The sequence below is a fragment of the Salvelinus alpinus genome, chromosome 8 (assembly GCF_045679555.1).
Source record: "Salvelinus alpinus chromosome 8, SLU_Salpinus.1, whole genome shotgun sequence".
NCBI classification, from domain to species: Eukaryota; Metazoa; Chordata; class Actinopteri; order Salmoniformes; family Salmonidae; genus Salvelinus; species Salvelinus alpinus.
The window spans coordinates 30,366,846-30,389,770 of record NC_092093.1 but is presented as its reverse complement, the minus strand read 5'-3'; the positions used below and the strand labels follow the sequence as shown (position 1 = coordinate 30,389,770).

General features: G+C 43.5%; 1 protein-coding gene across 3 annotated transcripts in view; it reads right to left on the bottom strand.

Annotated features, from left to right (window-relative positions):
* LOC139582901 (inositol-trisphosphate 3-kinase A-like) overlaps positions 1–22,925 on the bottom strand; it is a 42,843-nt gene continuing 19,918 nt past the window's right edge. For all 3 annotated transcript variants that reach the window (XM_071413340.1, XM_071413341.1, XM_071413342.1), the window contains exons 3-8: positions 10,806–10,905; positions 10,202–10,415; positions 8,789–8,993; positions 5,794–5,895; positions 4,908–4,979; positions 1–2,836 (exon numbers count right to left, since the gene is read on the bottom strand). In XM_071413340.1, coding sequence (XP_071269441.1) covers positions 2,615–2,836; positions 4,908–4,979; positions 5,794–5,895; positions 8,789–8,993; positions 10,202–10,415; positions 10,806–10,905 — 915 coding nt within the window. In that variant the 3' untranslated portion in view covers positions 1–2,614. The remainder of the gene's footprint in view (positions 2,837–4,907; positions 4,980–5,793; positions 5,896–8,788; positions 8,994–10,201; positions 10,416–10,805; positions 10,906–22,925) is intronic.

Genomic DNA, 22,925 nt, shown 5'->3' with positions numbered 1-22,925 from the left:
TAGCATTTAAACCATTGTTCAAATTTACTACGGAAAAATTGTACAGCCAAGCATACCCACTGGGCAGACGTCAATTCAACGTCTATTCCACGTTGGTTCAACGTAATTTCATTGAAATGACGTGGAAATAAAGTTGATTCAACCAGTGTGTGCCCAGTGGGTAGTTTTGCTTGCAGTATTGACATGATGGCATGATTTACATAAGAAGATCCATGGGTAATGACAGCACAATGACCAGAGGACCTAAAGGCACAGTGTGTGTGTATATCAGTCACAGCACAAGGCTAGGAGACGAAGGACACAATCATGTCAACCTGGACCGGGATGACAGATGACATTGCCATGACAATCTCCACGTCAACCAACCACTCCGTGGCCAGCATAGCCCGAAACTAGGTCTCACAGATCATAGGCACAAAGAACACCTGGTAGAGTGCACAGAACACAGACTTATTGTTCATCTCTAAAACATACAGTATTATTTACATATTGTAAGAAGCAGTGAGTCGGGCCTATGTTACAGTGACCTACTAAATTATTATATCATGACTGACTTTCAACAAAATGACAGGATTGTAAAAAATAAAAATCACATGCAGCTAGCTACATTTAGTGTTCTTGTGCAAGTGTCACAAAGAAATAAATATGGTCATGAGTACATCATTCTAAGAGACTTCACAAAAACTACAAGCACAATGACAGAGTAGGGATTTGAAAGAAGGTACTCCAGAAATATTGAAGTAAGAGAATAAAGGTAACATTTTTAAATCAAAGTCAAAAAGTGTTTCTGTAAAATACACCCATGTAATTTGTTTTATGCTGCTCAATGTAATACAATTCAGTAACAGCAGAGGGCACTCTACTCTTTATGTCTGTGCTTTCTGGTCCAATGCAGTAGACCTATAGTTTCACTCTCAATTTACCAACCGAATTGCTTTTTTTAAGTGTCAAGTTGATTGTTATCCCTGCTACATCGGTAAAGTAGTTCAATGGCACTCAAAGACAAGACAAGTTTGACACCTACAGTATTGGTCAAAACTATGTGTCTATTTTGTCCTACTAGAATCATCTGCCTTAAACAATTGAAGGCCTTGAAGAAGTGAGCTCTGTTTCCTTAGGACATTATGTTTGCCATTCTAACACACCACACCACACCCCTCTCAGTTCCTCAGATAAAGGTGAGAGATATTAACTGCCATAAAAACTACCATACAATGTCAGTCACTCTTTTTATGGTCAATGTCATGCATGTGTGACCTGATTGTCACCAAAACATGACTTAATGCTAATTTAATCCAATCAGACAATGATGAAAGTGTCTCCCTGTTTATAAACCTGGTAGACAATAGACAGAAATCCCATTAGTTTGTTTGCTACCTCAGGATGTTTGGGCAAGAGGCAGGAATGGTAGATTTGAATAGCAAATAGCCATGCAAACAGCAATCACAAGCTGCCTTGTGCACAATAACAAACTCCCCTCAAGAACAGGTTCCTTGGAAAACAGGATGGGATGGTTTCATTCAAGAGCAGTGATTATTATGGGTGTACAATGCTAGGCCATATACATTAATGACAGAGTATCACAGGTGATGCCACCTCTGACTAAGGGAACCATGACAATAAGAGAATAAAACCTGGTCTTTTTAAGTGTTCTGAATGGCTGAAGAACTTGGAATATTTAGAATGCAAACTCATTCTCACTTGGTTAAGGGCCACTTCCTGTTAGAGACCAGGCAGTCGCCCACTCCCTCTGCTTCATGTACATTTACCTCTGAACTGATAGTCACTCCTCAATGGTTGATTCCAGGAATGTCAACATTAGCCTTAATAAAATAGGTTCTTAGTGCATATCGGAGGGCAATCTACTCATGCTACCTTCTCTACTTTCACTCTGAAGGCACTGAAATGAATATAGACAGGCACATCACGGCACACAGTCTCAAGTGCACTATTACAATAGCTTTTGTAACATAATGAGAAACAAACTAATAATAAACATTGGAGAATTCTGGAAAGGGGGTCACAAATACAATCATATAAAGGAAATGGAATATGGCAATCCTAACAGCTAAAAAGGGTAATATTGACCCTTGACATTTTCTGTCAATGTTAAATTGTATGTTAGTTTAAAAACACAGGAGGTGCTGAATATAACTATTTCAATTGTCTCTCTTTCACCACAAGGCCAAGCACCATAGAAGTTGTAACTCATAAGAAATGTAATCCTCTATGAAAGCAAGAAGTGCTCTACAATGTTAGCTAACACTAAAATAATTTTTAAAAGAACTCTCATTAAACAAAACCAACTAAAATCTCAAGAAGGCTTGTCACGGGACTAGCTGCAGAGAAAGAACCTAACCTAACCCATGGTCTCATCAGAACAGAAACACACTGTACAGCAGTATGTACAGAATCTACAAGTTTACACAAAACAGTGTTCACATTTCACTTGTGTGGTTACAGTTTTTTTCTGGGGCCAGGGAGAGGGGGAATAAGGGAGGGACGGAGAGAGGGGTAGCTTTTTGGGGACACCAGAGGCATCACTGTAGTGCGAGGTGGTGGTCCTGCCAGGGGGGTAGGGTCGAGGTGGGGAGGGGTTGACAGGACGGTCCTCTCAGAGTGAGTCTGGCTCTGGGGTCACCACCATTTGGGTGAGAATGTCTATAAGGTGGTCCAGGCCATAGAGGTAGCCGTCCTCACGGTTGCCTTCCTCCCAGGTGGCTCTGTGACTCAGGACCTGTCCCTCAGGCAGAGGGGTGGTCTTCCCAAAGTCTATCATCCACACCTTGGCCTGCTCCCGCTTGTCGTGGACGAACAGCAGTGAGCTGCCAATCACCTGGGGAAGAAGAGAAGGAGAGAGGGATCCATCTTAGCCCTCAAAACACTGAGATCTCTGTCAGCACCAAATACACAAACTAGCAGCGGACCCATACCAATAGGATGAAAACATTTAGTTAAAAGAACACTTTCCCCCCTGTTTAGAATAGGCTAAGACAGAATTTTTAAATATAGTTGAAATGTGTGTATGGTAGCCATCTAAGAATAAAGAGGGAGAAGCCTAATGAAACATTTTGTATGGTCTATATCGCCATATATAATCCTGTAAAGGTTGTTATCGGCATTGAGTAAATAACTGCCCATTAAATCAACATCCTTCACTGTATTTACAGTGTACACATTTTTTTACTGTTAAACTTCACCTTACGACTTGGAGGTTCAGATACTTATTTGATCTAATGATCCTATGCTTTCTGTAGTTAAATACTCATTAAGGCATTGACAAGGAAAAAACATTGTACTGTACATACCAGTGCAATCCAGATGATTAATTTTACAGGTGTGTCTTACTCATAGAGATGTACAGAGCTCATTACTTGGAAATAACCCGTTTTAGCCATTGAGGGCTTCCTCCATTTTAAAGTAGTCAACTGGGTGGGGATTTCTATGGGTTAGGAGCTATCAGCCAATGATCAGAGCCTTATCTTCTTCTTCAAATTGGTTTGCCTAGTTTAACAGCTTTAAGCTATGACGGCCATCTAGTGGTCACAACAAATGAAACACAAGATTTGATTCAAGACTCCAGCACTGCAGGTGGCAGTAAGTCAACAATATTAGCTTTACACTTTTTTCAAACATCAAAAGAGGAAGAAAATTGACTAACATAATGGCACAGATACAGCGTTGCGATCTCTATACATCTCTATGGTCTTACTACAGTATGTCTGGACAGATGGTTGATGTCAAATGTGAGTCCAAATAATCTTATTGATCAGCTATTCCTGAGTTTAGATCAAATGTCACTATAAAGACCCACTGGTGTCACATACAGTAGGTATATCTGAGGGGTTAACATACACAGCCTGTATCTGACTCCAGCTAAGCAGCAGAACATAGGTTATTCCTGGGAGGTTTGTTCTAGGGCCTGTGTCTCAACATTTCCTCTGAAACGCCACAGCACCAAGAACTTTGGGGGGGAAGGTGCCCCTTTGGGGGGGGGGGGGGTAACAATTTATAGGCCTATCTGCAACAACAGCCATCATCCCACATTGTAAGCAAGCTAATGCCAGGCCTAGATGATTGACATCGGGAAGAGTGTCTACCTATTTGGCACAGCATCTCAGTGCCAGAGGCGTCACTACAGACCCTGGTTTGATTCCAGGCTGTATCACAACCGGCCGTGATTGGGAGTCCCATAGGGCGGTGCACAATTGGCCCAGCGTCGTTAGGGTTTGGTCGAGGTAGGCCATCATTGTAAATAAGAATGTGTTCTTAACTGACTTGCCTAGTTAAATAAATATCATCTGATCAGAGTGAATGATGATGTAATAGTTAGCTATGCTATTGAAACAAACTTGTTTTTACTTAATTTCAGTTTGTTCTGCAGCTGAAATCTGAATCTTACTAAGAAGCAGTGGAAATGCCCCATTCTTTGTCACTAACAGTGAGAGACACATAGGACAGATCCAACTCAAAAGTAGCCTCCTACCAGTATTCAAGTCTCCCCGCCCGGTGCCAGTAGCCACTGCATGCAAGTCAGACGAGTGAGCTATTGGGGCGGGGGACATTTTCTGAGATTCAAGAGCTTATGAAATTAGCTAGTTTGATGTGAAATTCGTTACATTTAAAATGTAATACATAAAATTTAAAAAATACACCAAGCTTCAAGGGCACTTTTCAGTGGAGGGCAAAAGGGCATGTACTCTGGCATTGGTTGAGCCCTATCTGTTCACGTGCCTGAGCCTGACTACGCTTCCTGTTTGGAATAACAATGTCCTGTGATTAGTAGGTGTTTGTATAGATGCCATTGTTCATGTATTTCCACTGCCCAGATTGTAGCCTCCTGTACCAGTTGAGTGGCATTCATTTCAGTAAATGTTACAACTGTAGATAAAATAGATTTTGTTTACCTCGTGGGTCTTGAAGAAGGTTGATATTTCCAGAGTGTTCCTGATTTCCTTCAGTCTGTCCAGATAACAGTTCTGAAAACAGACAGGCGAGAACAAAATAGGTATTATTCAATCTACCCAGGGAGATGTGGGAAAATCTGAGCTGAAAAGCTTTCATTAATTCAAGGCTCAAGGTGAAAGTGTGTTATTTCATGTACAAACTATGTTAGAAATACCCCAAAATTGAACTGAATTTAAATCTGTATTCATTACACAACGTTACTCATAAACAGACCATTGTGTGAATTTTGATAACTCCATAGTGCAAACCTTATTGGCCAACAGATCAGCTCAGTAGAGAGAGAGATGAAGATCACACATGAGTGACAGTTAAGTACACAACAGTGGGGACAAGGCCCACCACACAATGACAGATATAGTGGGTTTGGCTGGGCTTGCCAGCCTTGGCTTGAGCCTAGTGGTGCCAGATAAACATATGACAAACCAATGTGGAATGGAATGGAGGAAATCTTGTTTGAATGTTTAGTTTCGGGTTGGGTTAAATGCGGAAGACACATTTCAGTTGAATGCATTCCGTTGTACAACTGACTAGGTATCCCCCTTTCTCTTTACTTTCCCTTTCCCTGCCCTGTTTCCAGAACCCTGGGAGGCCCACATCACACACAGCCTCCCCTGGCGATGACCTCACTTCCTGGGCCATTAGAGAGGGGGAAGTCCATGGGAGCTCCCTCCAGAGGCCTTTAGACCATGGCGAAGTGAGAGGGAGGTCTGTCACAGCGGTAGGGGGCTCTGGCTCACAGACACATAGATGGAGGCACACACGCACACACACTCACTCACACACACACACACCGAGAGACTCACACACACATGCACACATACTCACCAGGATGTTCTGGTTTCCTTTGACAAAGTCAGTGAATGCCTCTGTCACTTGCTCCCTGCTCCTGGTCTTTTTAAAGTCTCTGTTTACCGTCCCGTCTTCCTTCTGCAAAGAGGAAGGGAAAGAAAGAGCTGAGGATGGGGCCTCCAACATTACATTATGTCTGAGGGGAGGCAAAATAACTTCAAAAGTCAGACCCATACCGTGGAACTTACTATACCATTCTACATACTGTAGATATTTCTCTACGCAGGAAAACCCTGCTGAAAGAGGTGAACAAAACAGGAAAGTGGCCCAATGTTTTGCATCATATTGCTTAGACAGCAGGACATGTCTGCACGTACTTAATGTGCACATATTCAAACACTACCACAACGCTGTGCTTTACTGTCTCAGTAGATACACTACATGACCAAAAGCATGTGGACACCTGCTTGTCAAACATCTCATTCCAAAATCATGGGCACTAATATGAAGTTTGTCCCCCCTTTACTGCTATAACAGCCTCCACTCTTCTGGGAAGGCTTTCCACTAGATGTTGGAACATTGGTGCAGGGACTTGCTTTCATTCAGCCACAAGAGCATTAGTGAGGTCGGGCACTGATGTTGGGCAATTAGGCCTGGCTCGCAGTCGGCGTTCCAATTCATCTCAAAGGTGTTGAATGGGGTTTAGGTCTGGGCTCTGTGCAGGGCAGTCAAGTTCTTCCACACCAATCTCGACAAACCATTTCTGTATGGACCTCGCGTTGTGCATGGGGGCATTGTCATGCTGAAACAGGAAAGAGCCTTCCCCAAACTGTTGCCACAAAGTTGGAAATACAGAATCGTCTAGAATGTCATTGTATGCTGTAGCGTTAAGATTTCCTTTCACTGGAACTATGGGGCCTAGCCCGAACCATGAAAAACAGCCCCAGACCATTATTCCTCCTCCACCAAACTTTACCGTTAGCACTATGCATTCGGGCAGGTAGTGTTCTCCTGGCATCTACCAAACCCAGATTTGTCCGTTGGGCTGCCAGATGGTGAAGCGTGATTCATCACTCCAGAAAAACGCGTTTCCACTGCTTCAGAGTCCCATGGCGGCGAGCTTTACACCACTCCAGCTGACGCTTGGCATTGCGCAAGGTCATCTTAGTGTGCGGCTGCTCCACTATGGAAACCCATTTCATTAAGCTCCCGACGAACAGTTATTGTGCTGACGTTACTTCCAGAGGCAGTTTGGAACTTGGTAGTGAGTGTTGCAACAGAGGACAGAAGATTTTTACGTGCTACACGCTTCAGCACTCGGCGGTCTCATTCTGTGAGCTTGTGTGGCCTACCACTTTGTGGCTGAGACTTTGTTGCTCCTAGACGTTTCCACTTCACAATAACAGCACTTACAGTTGACCGGGGCAGCTCTAGCAGGGCAGAAATTTGACAAACTGACTTGTTGGAAAGGTCCTATGACGGTGCCACATTGAAAGTCACTGAGCTCTTCAGTACGGGCCATTCTACTGCCAATGTTTGTCAGTGGAGATTGCATGGCTGTGTGCTCTATTTTATACACCTGTCAGCAACAGGTGTGGCTGAAATAGCCGAATCCACTAATTTGAGGGGGTGTCCACATACTTTTGTATATATATATACATATATATAAATAATGTAGGTGGTTGTCTCAACTAGCATAAGATAAATATCTTAAGATGAATGCACTAACTGTAACTGTGGATAAGAGCGTCTGTCAAACGTAAATATGCAAGCAGACAATAATATGGGCATTGAGCTGGGACCCAACAGACACAATAGCAGCTGTGTGCACTCAAAAAACTCAGAGAGCCTTTTGATTCCACACACAGTCTCCGAGGGCAACCCCTGATGTCATGACAACAGAGAGAGCCAGAGGAGCCCCGCGGGCCGCGGCCATCTATGGACATGGTTGGAGTGGAAAACTCCGGACAGCCCTGCCGCTGCCGCTGCTCTCTACGCTGCCGATCCAGTCTGAACTATTCATCCAGCACATCTGTCTGTAGCCCTCCAGAGTCAAACCACAGGCCCTCATTAGAGGAGACAGATTCTGGAAGACAGTGTTACGGCCCAAACATGGCCAGGATGTCTCCCTCTTGGCTTTAGGAGGAATTAGACTCCCCTCGTGTAATCTAATTGCCTAGGAAGGATATGCTGCAGATATGCTCTTTTTTGTTGTTGTTGCTCCCAGCTTTTTACAAATAAGATTATTAGTATGCTTAGCTTTACTGAGGCAGAATCACACAATCAGACCATCTGTCTGTCTGTCTGCTGCACTGAATCTATTAATGGCAGCTTGGAGGAGACTGATGTGGGAGTGAATGGGATGCTTCAGCAACTGATGTTACTGTCAATAGAAGTGTCACAAGCAGGCCCTATGTGTGACAAACACACTCAACACAGCCTATACACACTGAGACTAAAGAGAAGGGATCCCCTCCTGTTGGCCCTGGCAACCCTCAGTATGAGGAATGCTATTAAGGGGCGACTGCAGGTTATGTCTGTACGCAAACCAAGCAGGACCATCATGGTCAGCCCTTACAAGCAGAATTACACTCTTGATTTCCCATTATAACTTTTTTCCTTATGGATAGATTTTGAAATCTTTGTTTTTTTTTCACCGTTTATAATTTTGACTAGTATCTACCGAATGTACAGACTGGCATATGTAGGATTTTTTCATCTTCCCTATAGTGTTTAATTTTCTCAACAATTAACTATTAAGTGAGTTTTAGAGAGTATGATGGCAGGTAGCCTAGTGGTTAAGAGCATGGGGCAGGTAACTGAAAGGTCGCTGGTTTGAATACCCGAGTGACAAGGTGAAAATCTGTCGATATGCCCTTGACCAAGGCACTTAACCCTAATTGCTCCTATAAGTTGCTTTGGATAAGAGCGTCTGCTAAATGACTGAAATGTAAATGTTACAATGCATCACTCTACTGTATATCATGATGCATAGTAGTGTCCATTCACACAGCATTTCAGCTGTCCTCACCTTGATGCCCTCGATGCGGAAGCCTAGTGTAGCGGTGGAGCTGATGGTCTCTCTCCACTGCATGTAGCGGGGCTTGGTGACCGCCTGCTGCTCCTGCTCCTCTGGTGTGGGCGCCAGGGGGTCAACCTCCACCATCTTCTGGTACATGTCCTTCCTTAGACTGGGCTTTTTACGGGCCTTGGTCAGCTCCTCCTCCAGGTATGTCCTTTGGTGGACAGAGAAGCAAAAGAGATGACTCACTCATTCCTATCTGTTTGGTACTGACTTGTTGAATGAGATTTTATGGTTTTATGGTGTTACCAGTCCAGCAACAGAATAAATGTCCTTTTATGGGACAATATAAAGGATATTTGTACTCTACATCTTAGAATACAAACATTGTCAAATACTATACCGGTAATTCTTGTTTGACAAAGTTGTTATAGTATTGTCATGGCTATAGTGAGTGATCATATCCCAGGAGCCACCATGTGAATGAAGAAGAGCAACTGTTTTATTTCACATAATATACTTTAGAAGACAGGAGGGGTTCCCTTTTCCTCAGTTCCTCAGGGCCTCTGTTTTCTCAACCTTTCCTTTGCAGATTAAAATTCTGATTCGTGTTGCAGCAGCCAGCTACCTCAATAACAGGCCAGGCTTTAGCCTGTTAGAGCTGCACCACATTGTTGTGTTTGGACAGGCCGGTTTATCATTTGCTAATATCCTGGCCATCTGGTTATCTCTAACTCTGTCCATCTCTGCAGTGCAGTGCCCTTCCAGAAAATGTTCAAATGAGCAAACAAAGCTGTGCTAGAGAGGAAAAGAGAGGAGCTGGAGAAAGCAACACGGCTATTCATTTCAGCAATATAGGATACTGTATCAAAACAGGCCTGACCTGTTAGCATACAGTTTAAAGTGGCTCGGAAGACACTCCAATACTTCACTGGTCACTAATGACATTACAAAGTGGCTGAGAGAACAATTATAACCCATATATGGTATACATCTGATGTAAACTGAACAAGGGAGAGTTTGACAACTGTAACACATATGTGGAGTTCAGCAGCCAAATAATGAATCCAAAGGAATGGAATTGGATTCACAACACTTTCCCCACAGGCTGATTTAAGTCATGGTGTGAAAGCGGGGCCAGCTGGCTGTCTGCTAGCTACAGGACGATCTCTTCACTGTAGGGGAGGGTGCCTGACTAAATATTGGACCTTACCCTAACCTGTCAAACCGGAACAAAGAGATCTGAGAGTTACCATGCCGTTTACGTTGCTAGTAAAACAGTCTGATTTTGATTTAACCCCCTAAAACTTTAGTTTAGGATATCCACAGGGTAAACTGAGATTCGATCTGTGCCTAATTGCAACTTCAACGCAGAGATGCACCTGCCTATGAAAGTGTGTCGTTCCAGTGTCTGACACTCACCTGACGCCCATCTTGCAGTCCATGACGCAGGGCAGGTCGAACTCAGAGAGCAGGTCGTCCATCTGGTTGTACTTCTCCCCGTCCTTCTCCACGTCTCCGTGGTAGGCCGGTACGTAGGGCCGCAGCACGTCATTCATCAGCCAGTCCAGGCAGCGCTGCTCACAGTCACAGTGCTTCTTCAGGATCCGCCCGTTAGCCCCCGCCTTGAAACTGCCTGAGAGGAACCATCACATGCAATAAAAACATTTAGACAAACTACAGTAGAGGTTGTAGGCCTGGTTTACATTGTTTGGTCCTGTTGCTAAAGAAAAGGTCTTATCTGATTCTGAGTGAAATATTCAATTACAGGTAGCCTAGTTAAAGTAAATACTAATATTATGAAACTCTTAGCTATGCCATAATTGTAGTACTGAGCCTTTGAAAATATGATGTACAAGTATATCCTGATGCTTAGCATGAGACTATATTTGAATTCCAAACACAATGGTCACTGTAGCGTATCCAATCCAGCCGGGAGAAGGAGAGCGGAACACAGAACACACATTCCTTCCATAGCCTTATCCCAGAATCCCCACATTCCGGAAGCAGCGTTGTCAAGGCTTACCTGCATGACCCGCCAGCTGGATCCAAGGGTACTTCTTCTTGAAGGACATGACGAACGGAGACCAGTGGACCATGTTCTTGATCTTCTTCCATGACTTGTGCTGTATGGATGGCAAACAGAGGATGCCTTGAGTAAACCTACACTGTGTTGTGTTCCTTGCACAGTACTCAGTCTGTTTTCATAGCAAACACTGTAGTATTACAAGAGAAAAAAACAGAACAGTGCTCTGTTGTGCATGGATGTCAGTGTTAATTTATTATCCATTCAGAATCCAACCCACCACACTTTAACATTTGACTCCTTTTCCTGTCAATCACTAATGTAGTTGAATGTATTATTTTTGCAGTTCATGGTTAAAACAGAGATTTTTCTCTCAAGAGATGGTCACAGTCAGGCGCACATCTTAACTAATATTAGCATACACCACAGAATTATTACAGACCACAGGAATAATAGAAACCAAGGGCGAAATTGTGGTGTTGATATTGGGAGGGGAGAAGGGCAAACAGTAGAAGGGGTGTCCGGGGATTCCCCAGAATTTGTTTTGACATTTTAAAACACATTTCCTGCAATTCTACACAGTTTGACATGACTTATGATGCCTCTCTTGAGGGGTATATGGAGGGGTATTTTAAAAACACAGTATAAGTGGAAGGATAAGTCGTCACCATCATTAATGAAGGTATTTCAAGGCAAATATTAAGACACAAAATACTGAGTTGTATTATAATGATGCACTCATGCATATTTATTTAAATCAAGACACAAAAGATGAATACTGAGTTTTATTATAATGATGCACATGAATATTTACATTAAAAAGTTCCTGCAATTCTAGAGTTTGACATTAATAATATTTCTTTAATATTGAATATCTCTTTAATAAGTTAAATATCTAAAAAGCCACCTTTTAACTATTGTCTTAAATGACAGCTGTTTGTTAGACTGAATATCACGACTCTAAATATACTGGAAGGTATATTTTATCTCAGACCCCACCTGTAAACTATGAAAACCACAAAACTTGATTGTCAATGTACAGTTGAAGTCGTAGGTTTACATACACCTTAGTCAAATACATTTAAACTCCGTTTTTCACAATTCCTGACATTTAATCCTAGTAAAAATTCCCTGTCTTAGGTCAGTTAGATCACTTTATTCTAAGAATGTGAAATAGAGAGAGAATGATTAATTTCAGCTTTAATTTATTTCATCACATTCCCAGTGGGTCAGAAGTTTACATACACTCAATTAGTATTTGGTAGCATTGCCTTTAAATTGTTTAACTTGGGTCAAACGTTTCGGGTAGCCTTCCACAACCATCCCACAATAAGTTGGGTGAATTTTGGCCCTTTCCTCCTGACAGAGCTGGTGTAACTGAGTCAGGTTTGTAGGCCTCCTTGCTCGCACACTCTTTTTCAGTTCTGCCCACAAATTTTCTATCGGATTGAGGTCAGGGCTTTGTGATGGCCACTCCAATACCTTGACTTTGTTGTCCTTAACCTATTTTGACACAACTTTGGAAGTATGCTTGGGGTCATTATCCATTTGGAAGACCCATTTGCGACCAAGCTTTAACTTCCTGACTGATGTCTTGAGATGTTGCTTCAATATATCCACATAACTTTCCTCCCTCATGATGCCATCTATTTTGTGAAGTGCACCAGTCCCTCCTGCAGCAAATCACCCCCACAACATGAGGCTGCCACCCCCGTGCTTCACGGTTGGGATGGTGTTCTTCGGCTTGCAAGCCTCCCCCTTTTTCCTCTTTGTCCCCATGTGCAGTTGCAAACCATAGTCTGGCTTTTCTATGGCGATTTTGGAGCAGTGGCTTCTTCCTTGCTGAGTGGCCTTTCAGGTTATGTCGACATGGGACTCGTTTTACTGTAGATACTGTTGTACCTGTTTCCTCCAGCATCTTCACAAGGTCCTTTGCTGTTGTTCTGGGATTGATTTGCACTTTTCGCACCAAAGTATGTTCATCTCTAGGAGACAGAACGCGTCTCCTTCCTGAGCGGTATGACGGCTGCATGGTCCCTTGGTGTTTATACTTGCGTACTATTGTTTGTACAGATTAACGTGGTACCTTCAGGCGTTTGGAAATTGCTCCCAAGGACGAACCAGACTTGTGGAGGTCTACAAAAAAAATTCAGGGGTCTTGGCTGATTTCTTTTGATTTTCCCATGATGTCAAGCAAAGAGGCACTGAGTTTCAAGGTAGGCCTTGAAATACATCCACAGGTACACCTCCAATTGACTCAAATAATGTCAATTAGCCTATCAGAAGCTTCTAAAGCCATGACATAATTTTCAGAAATTTTCCAAGCTGTTTAAAGGCACAGTCAACTTAGTGTATGTAAACTTCTGACCCACTGGAATTGTGATACAGTGAATTATTGTAACGGCTGTCGTCAGTGTTAGAAGGTGAGGACCAAGGTGCAGCGTGGTAAGTGTTCATGATATTTAATAATAAACAAAACTGAACACTGAATAACAAAACAACAAAGAAACAATCAAAACAGTTCTGTCTGGTGCAGACACACAAAGACTGAAAATAACCACCCACAAAACCCAACAGAAAACAGGCTACCTAAATATGGTTCCCAATCAGGGACAACGATTGACAGCTGCCTCTGATTGAGAACCATATCAGGCCAAACACAGAAATAGAAAATCATAGAAAAACTAACATAGACAACCCACCCAACTCACGCCCTGACCATACTAAAAGAAAAGACAAAACAAAGGAACTAAGGTCAGAACGTGACAATTATAAGTGAAATAATCGGTCTGTAAACAATTGTTGGAAAAATGACTTGTGTCATGCACAAAGTAGATGTCCTAACTGACTTGCCAAAACTATAGTTTGTTAACAAGAAATTTGTGGAGTGGTTGAAAAACGAGTTTTAATGACTACAACCTAAGTGTATGTAAACTTCTGACTTCAACTATATGATCAACTTAGTATATGATATCCTATGTACATTTTATGGTCATTATGGCATTGGGACACCTCAGGGTTCAGTGTGGTCTGAGCTGAACTGAGGACAATAAATGCCTGTTAGAAAGAGAGAGAGAGAGAGTCAGGGAGTCTCCATTGAAACTGTAAATTAGTCCAGGAGTAATATTTCACTTACTGCTACTGAAGCTTGAGGGTATATGTAACTGGTTCCAGGCTGTGCTCTAAAGGTGACTGACATACACATCTGACTGCATGGCAAGTGCTGCCTTGGGTGAGGCTTAGCAGCACACTGAAATCAGGGACGATTCTAGGATAATTTGAAGGCAGATGGAGGGACTTTGGGTAGTGAAATGTGTCTGCATACAAAACAATTGGTGAGTCCTGGCTTTCTGAATATTCCAGCCATGAATAGTCTTTGTACCATGTGGCATTAAAAGCCATCTTCCTGTTACCTTGTCCTTGCTGTGTTCTGGGGAACACCTACCACCACGGGGCCCCCCACCCAAAAACCAACAACAACAAAAACATTTTGGGGGGAAAATAGATTTTTTTTGGGGAAAACCGCTAACTTCCCACATTCCAACACATTTGCCATGGGCAGAGAGAAAAATTTGCAGATTTGTAATGCTATTTTATGCATTTTATCATGAGACTGTGAGAACATTTTGCAGTTTTAAAGCTAACTTCCTGCAATTCAACACATGTGCTGTTTTATAGCTCATCTGCTATTCTTCACATTTTGCAATGAAGATGAGAGAAAATGTTGCAGTATGCTATCTGGTGTTGGTAAAAGACAACCTTGTGTGTCGCATGCTTTGTTCACAAAGGAATCTAAGGTCATAACATGTTTAAAAATGTACAGAGAAGAGGTTTAAGGAGTCTGCTGCTGCTGTTGCCAAATCATTAGGATGGTCTCAATCTAACTAAGTGCAAAGGGTCGGCGCCAAGGCATTATGAGCCACACGTATAACAGTTAACGGCAGAGTGTGTTTTCCAGCCTAGTTGCTGTGCTCTGCCGATGGGTAACATTATGTTATTCCCCCCTCACTGGACGTCCCTGAGAGAGCTCTCTTTAATTTTCCGTTTTGGCATGGCCAGTGCATTCTTCACTCCGCTAGCTGATCTCCACCTCGGATGGATGTGGGGTTTCCCTTAGCCACCAACCGACAACAGCACTCTGGTCTCTCTCGGCCCAAGGCCAGGGAAGCCTTTACCCCCCCCCCCCCCCCCCCAAGCACCAGAGCCAGCAGAGTGCTCTCCAAGACACACTGTGAGCTAACACACACACACCATTCAGGGTGCTCTCCCACACTGAGCCAGGGTGCACTTTGAACTCAGGGACTCAAACACATACAAAAGCAAGGACGAACGCACAAACAACAGCCGTTCTGGCAAACACAGTGAGATGTTTAAGAGCAGCTCTTAAGAGTTAAGACCATTAAAACGCACTTCAGCACTTGAATAATTGCTGGGAAATCTTACTCCACATAATTAAGAGATATTTGGTTTATTTTCTTTCAGATGACTGGCTATACTTGCCATGTTTATATTCTCTCGTCTGACTTTGAAAAAACATTGACAAAGCAACTTCCCATCCATGGAACAATCTATATCTAGATGTGATGACAAGGTATATGACTATCTTTGAACAGTGCGCGTGCCCCAGATGGAAATATCTGTTTTCATTAAGTAGATTAAGTTACATTAAGAAGTTCATAAAAGGCACTGGAGTTTTTTCCATCACTTGAGCTGTGCTCCAATGGTGGGGAGATCCACTCATACTGCTCTTCACAGTAGATGTAAGAGAATATCTGGGAGGCTAGGGGTTGGTTCACACACAAATGCTGCACTCACTCACTCACTCACTCACTCACTCACTCACTCACTCACTCACTCACTCACTCACTCACTCACTCACTCACTCACTCACTCACTCACTCACTCACTCACTCACTCACTCACACACACACACACACACACACACACACACACACACACACACACACACACACACACACACACACACACACACACTGTTTCACGTGGTGGAAACTGACTGAACCAGGGGTCAGCTGCGTAGCAGTGGCGCTCAGGAAGAGGCAGGGCCAGACCATCAGATAACAGCAGCACCAGGGACAGGCCTGAGTGTGAGCTTTCCCCTTAGGCCTGTTTACGTGTTTCTCAACTACCCACGATCATAAAAGCAACACAATCACACCCTCACATGACAAACATTAGAGATACAGCCCAATCACACGCCAACAGCCTACAAGAATACATACATCAACGACACAATTAGATGACCACATGCTTTAATGCTTTCCTGACGTTACTCTGTCTAAAAAAAAGTAAGCAGTGCAAGTATTATTATGTAGTAATAACATCACACCCATTTCCACAGAGGACACACACCAGATATACAGTACACTCATAAATGCAGTAAAATCTAAATCACGTTTTATTTGTCACATGCTTCGTAAACAACAGGTGTAGACTAACAGTGAAATGCTTACTTACGGGCCCTTCCCAACAATGCAGAGAGAAAAATAATAGAAAAATAATAACACAAGGAATAAATACATAATGACTTGGCTATATGCACGGGGCACCAGTACTGAGTCGATGTGCAGGGGTATGAGGTAATTGAGGTAGATTTGTACATATAGGTAAGTGACTAGGAAACAGAATAGATAATAAGCAGTAGCAGCGTATGTGATGAATCAAAAATAATTTGTGCAAAAAAGGGTCAATGCAGATAGTCTATGACTTCGGTGGCTGGATTCTTTGACAATTTTAAGGGACTTCCTCTGACACCGCCTGGTATAGAGGTCCTGGATAGCAGGGAGCTCGGCCCCTGTGATGTACTGGGCCATACGCACTACCCTCTGTAGCGCCTTCCAGTCGAATGCCAAGCAGTTGCCATACCAAGCAGTGATGCAGCCAGTAAAGATGCTCTCAATGGTGCTGCTGTAGAAACCATTTTTATAATAATAATTATAATTATAGACATTATAATAATGTCTCATCACTGCAACTCCCCAACGGGCTCTGGAGAGGCGAGGGTCGAGTTATGCGTCCTTCCGAACATGACCCGCCAAACCGCGCTCCTTAACTTCTCTAGGATAGGGGGCAGCATTTTCACGTTTGGATGAAAAGCATACCCAAATTCAACTGCCAGCTACTCATCCCCAGAAGATAAGATATGCATATTATTAGTAGATTTGGATAGAAACCCTCTGAAGTTTCTAAAACTGTTTGAATCATGTCTGTGAGTATAACAGAACTTATTTAGCAGGCGAAACACCGAGGACAAACCATTCAGATTTTTTTTTTAAGGTCACTCTCTTTTCAATGGGTTTTCATTAGGAATACAGATTTCTAATTGAGCTTCTTGCAGTTCCTACCGCTTCCACTGGATGTCAACAGTCTTTAGAAATTGGTTGAGGTTTTTTCCTTTGTGTAATGAATAAGTACGGCCATCTTGAACGAGGGTCACTTGAGGTGTACTGTTAGTTAGAGGCGCATGACCAGAAAGCTAGCTACAGTTTGTTTTAATCCTGTATTGAACACAGATCATCCCGTCTTCAATTTTATCGATTATTTACGTTAAAAAATACCTAAAGTTGTATTACAAAAGTAGTTTTAAATGTTTTGGCAAAGTTTACAGGTAACTTTTGAGATATTTTGTAGTCACGTTTCACAAGTTGGAACCGGTGTTTTTCTGGATCAAACTCGCCAAATAAATGGACATTTTGGATATATATCGACGGAATTAATCGAACAAAAGGACAATAAAATGCAAATTAATTACTTAAAAATCATACAATGTGATTTTCTGGATTTTTGTTTTAGATTCCGTCTCTCACAGTTGAAGTGTACCTATGATAAAATATTATAGACCTCTACATGCTTTGTAAGTAGGAAAACCTGCAAAATCGGCAGTGTATCAAATACTTGTTCTTCCCACTGTATATGGGGTCAGCCCTAGTGTGGACCATTCCTTTGTGAGGTGGACACAGAGGAACATGAAGCTCTCGATCCGCCCCCATGTTGAGGGTCAGAGTGGCGGATGTGTTGTTGCCTACCCTCACCACCTGGGGGTTGCCCGTCAGAAAGTCCAGCATCCAGTTGCAGAGGGGGGTGTTCAGTCCCAGGGTCCTGAGTTTAGTGACGAGCTTGGAGGACACTATGGTGTTGAACGCTAAGCTGTAGTCAATGAACAGCATTATCACATAGGTGTTCCTCTTGTCCAGGAGGGAGAGGGCAGGGTGGAGTGCAATAGAGATTGCGTCATGTGGGGATCTGTTGGGGCGGTATGCAAATTGGAGTGGGTCCAGGGTGTCTGGGATGACGGTGTTGATGTGAGCCATGACCAGCCTTTCAAAGCATTTCATGGCTACAGATGTGAGCGATAGTCTTTTAGACAGGTTACCTTGGCATTCTTGGGCACAGGAACTATGGTGGTCTGCTTGAAACATGTAGATATTACAGACCAAGTCAGGGAGAGGTTTAAAATGTCAGTGAAGACATGTTGCCAGCTGGACAGCACATACTCTGAGTACAAGTCCTGGTAATCCTTCTGGCCCCGTGGCCTTGTGAATGTACATCAGCTACGGAGAGTGAGATCACACAGCCGCCTGGAACAGCTGGTGCTCTCATGCATGGTTCAGTGTTGCTTGCCTTGAAGCAAGCATAGAAGGCATTTAGCTTGTCTGGTAGGCTTGCATCACTGGGCAGCTCGCGGCTAGATTTCCCTTTGCAATCTGCGATAGTTTGCAAACCATGCCACATCCGATGAGCGTCAGAGCCGGCATAGTAGAATTCGATCTTAGTCCTATATTGACGCTTTGGCTGTTTGATGGCTAATTGACGGTCGTAGCGGGATTTCTTATAAGAGTCTGGATTAGTGTCCCGCTTCTTGAATGTAATCCATGGCTTCTGGTTGGGATATGTTCTGCCACTGTTGGGGTGACGTTGTCAATATACTTATTAATGAAACCAGTGACTGATGTTGTAAACTCCTCAATGTTATCAGATGAACCCTGGAACATATTCTTGTCTGTGCTAGCGAAACAGTCCGGTAGCATACCATCCGTTTCATCGGAGCGCGACACTGGTACTTCCTGTTTGAGATTTTGCTTGTAGGCAGGAATCAGGAGGATAGAGTTATGGTCAGATTTTCCAAAGAAAGGTGACGAGGGAGAGCCCTGTATGCGTTTCTGTGTGTGGAGTAAAGATAATGATGAGTTTTGTCGCCTCTAGTTGCACAGATGACATGCTGGTAAAAATGTGGATTTCAGTTTCCCTGCATTAAAATCACCGGCCATGGGAAGCGATGCCTCCAGATGTGCATTTTCTTGTTTGCTTATGGCCCTATACAGCTCCTTGAGTGCGGTCTTAGTGCCAGCATCGGTTTGTGGTGGTAAATAGACAGCTACGAAAAATAACAAGTGACATCAATAAGGGATCATAGCTTTCACCGGGATTCACCTGGTCAGTCTATGTCATGGAAAGAGCAGAGTTCTTAATGTTTTGTACACTCAGTGTATATTATCCATGTCCTTGTTCAGCCACAACTCAGAGAAACATAAAATATTACAGTTCTTCAGGTCCCGTTGATAGGACAGTCTTGAGCGGAGCTCTTCTAGTTTGTTCTCTAGTGATTGTACGCTTGTCAATAGAACGAAGGGTAGAGGCGGTTTATTTTCTCGCCAACGAAGTCTTATCAGAATGCCAGCTCGTTTGCCTCTCTTTCACCGTCGCATCCTCTTTTGAGTCCCGGGGATTATGGCCTGGTCCGGAGTCAGCAGAACATCCAGAGCTGGCAACTCATTGAAGTAGAAATCTTCATCCAAATTGAGGTTGGTGATCACTGTTCTGATGTTTGGAAGCTGTTTTCGGTCATAGGAAATGATGGCGGAGACATTATGTACAAAAAAAGATCAGCATAAAAAAAAAACACAAAATAGCAGAATTGGTCAGGAGCCTGTGAAACGGCTGCTATCCACTGCAGCGTCATCTTTTTCATGCACATGTATACACACATCCGACGTATAATCAGATAAGCACTTGCTTTCCTGGTGCTACTCCATCCATAGTGAGAAAGTAGTGTAGCTACAGTAAGTAGCGACTACAATATAACGGCTCCACCTAGTTCTGGTCAAAAGATATCCCTTAAAAAACCCAATCCATCATTAGTGTTGGAAAATTGTGAAACCATTCGCCCTTTGAGTTAACGGTTTAAAAGAGAAAGTATCTCTGTGTTCTGTCATATTTATGTGTGTTCAGATGAAAGGAGAGTGAGTGACTCATCTACATTTCTCACAGCTCAGCTCAGACACTGGGGGTTCTGGTCTGTATCAAGGTGGCTGATGGGAAACAGAACCAACCAGGCCGCGGTGGCTTGGGATATGGTTGGGAGTTATTAAAAACACATTAGTGTTTAGTGACCCTTTGGGTCTCCGGGACCAGGATTGAGAAGCACTGCTTCTGAGCAGTGTAAAAATATCCATGAGATTGTCTGAAATTGTCTGAAATTGTGAATTATGAAATGTGTAATGGCTTGAAATGTGAAATATGAAAACTGGGAAGGACCTTAATAAATATACATATACAGTATACATATATACGCTGCTCAAAAAAATAAAGGGAACACTTAAACAACACAATGTAACTCCAAGTCAATCACACTTCTGTGAAATCAAACTGTCCACTTAGGAAGCAACACTGATTGACAATAAATTTCACATGCTGTTGTGTAAATGGAATAGACAACAGGTGGAAATTATAAGCAATTAGCAAGACACCCCCAATAAAGGAGTGGTTCTGCAGGTGGTGACCACAGACCACTTCTCAGTTCCTATGCTTCCTGGCTGATGTTTTGGTCACTTTTGAATGCTGGCGGTGCTTTCACTCTAGTGGTAGCATGAGACGGAGTCTACAACCCACACAAGTGGCTCAGGTAGTGCAGCTCATCCAGGATGGCACATCAATGCGAGCTGTGGCAAGAAGGTTTGCTGTGTCTGTCAGCGTAGTGTCCAGAGCATGGAGGCGCTACCAGGAGACAGGCCAGTACATCAGGAGACGTGGAGGAGGCCGTAGGAGGGCAACAACCCAGCAGCAGGACCACTACCTCCGCCTTTGTGCAAGAAGGAGCAGAAGGAGCACTGCCAGAACCCTGCAAAATGACCTCCAGCAGGCCACAAATGTGCATGTGTCTGCTCAAACGGTCAGAAACAGATTCCATGAGGGTGGTATGAGGGCCCGACGTCCACAGGTGGGGGTTGTGCTTACAGCTCAACACCGTGCAGGACGTTTGGCATTTGCCAGAGAACACCAAGATTGGCAAATTCGCCACTGGCGCCCTGTGCTCTTCACAGATGAAAGCAGGTTCACACTGAGCACATGTGACAGACGTGACAGTCTGGAGACGCCGTGGAGAACGTTCTGCTGCCTGCAACATCCTCCAGCATGACCGGTTTGGCGGTGGGTCAGTCATGGTGTGGGGTGGCATTTCTTTGGGGGGCCGCACAGCCCTCCATGGGCTCGCCAGAGGTAGCCTGACTGCCATTAGTTACCGAGATGAGATCCTCAGACCCCTTGTGAGACCATATGCTGGTGCGGTTGGCCCTGGGTTCCTCCTAATGCAAGACAATGCTAGACCTCATGTGGCTGGAGTGTGTCAGCAGTTCCTGCAAGAGGAAGGCATTGATGCTATGGACTGGCCCGCCCGTTCCCCAGACCTGAATCCAATTGAGCACATCTGGGACATCATGTCTCGCTCCATCCACCAACGCCACGTTGCACCACAGACTGTCCAGGAGTTGGCGGATGCTTTAGTCCAGGTCTGGGAGGAGATCCCTCAGGAGACCATCCGCCACCTCATCAGGAGCATGCCCAGGCGTTGTAGGGAGGTCATACAGGCACGTGGAGGCCACACACACTACTGAGCCTCATTTTGACTTGTTTTAAGGACATTACATCAAAGTTGGATCAGCCTGTAGTGTGGTTTTCCACTTTAATTTTGAGTGTGACTCCAAATCCAGACCTCCATGGGTTGATACATTTGATTTCCATTGATAATTTTTGTGTGATTTTGTTGTCAGCACATTCAACTATGTAAAGAAAAAAGTATTTAATAAGAATAGTTCATTCATTCAGATCTAGGATGTGTTATTTTAGTGTTCCCTTTATTTTTTTGAGCAGTGTATATTGTTTTATTAACACAGACCGACAGGTACTGGGCCACAGCACCGAGCCAACATGAAGGGTGCAGGGGAAGGGGGAGAGGAGCGGGGAGAGAAAGTAGACGACAGTCCCCTCACAGACTGGAGAGACGGATTAAAACAAGTCAGAGTCTGGAGGAAGCAGTGGAGCCATGGAGATGAGGTGGAGACATGGGAAACAGAGGATGCAGGAAAAGTCTGTGAGACAGGAACTGACTGGAGTGACTGCTATGGAGGGACGGAGGGAAGGAAGAGGGAGGATGGGGAGGGAGGAGATCAAGTCAGGATGGGTGGTCAAAAGAATGAATGGAAGTTTGTGACAGAGAATTGTTATGCATTTATTCATTCAATATTTTCCATGCTGAATAAATAGGAGCACATGCACAACAATGCATAGCGGATTTAAATATATAAGCACTGCAGGCATAACTCATTTCTTCATATCTAAAAGCACTACAATTCAAATTTGAGGTACTTGTCACTGAATTCCTTTTACATCCAATGACCACTCAACATAACTTTCAAACCATGATAACGTTTTATCAGGACAGAGATAAGAACCATATAGAACACATAATTGTAATGGTAATGGTTTAATAAATGAGAGTAACACCTCTTTATACAGTAGCAGGAAACCACTATAACTTCAGTAGAATCTATCCTCTAAAGCCAAAGCATGTTTTTGTTACAGTACCTGCAGCTGTCTGAGGAAGAGGAGGATAGATGCTGAGACAACACCCAGCATAGGGACAATCAGGCTCCACATGTGAGAGACAAAAGACGACATGGTGACAGATGGATGGATGCTGCACTCTGGTTCTCCAGATATAGCTGCCTGCTATAATCAGAGTCTTCACAGGGGCAGGACAACCAGGCTTATGGCTCATTTGTTTCACAAAGCCACCTTGGAAAACCAAAATCAGGGCCATGCAAA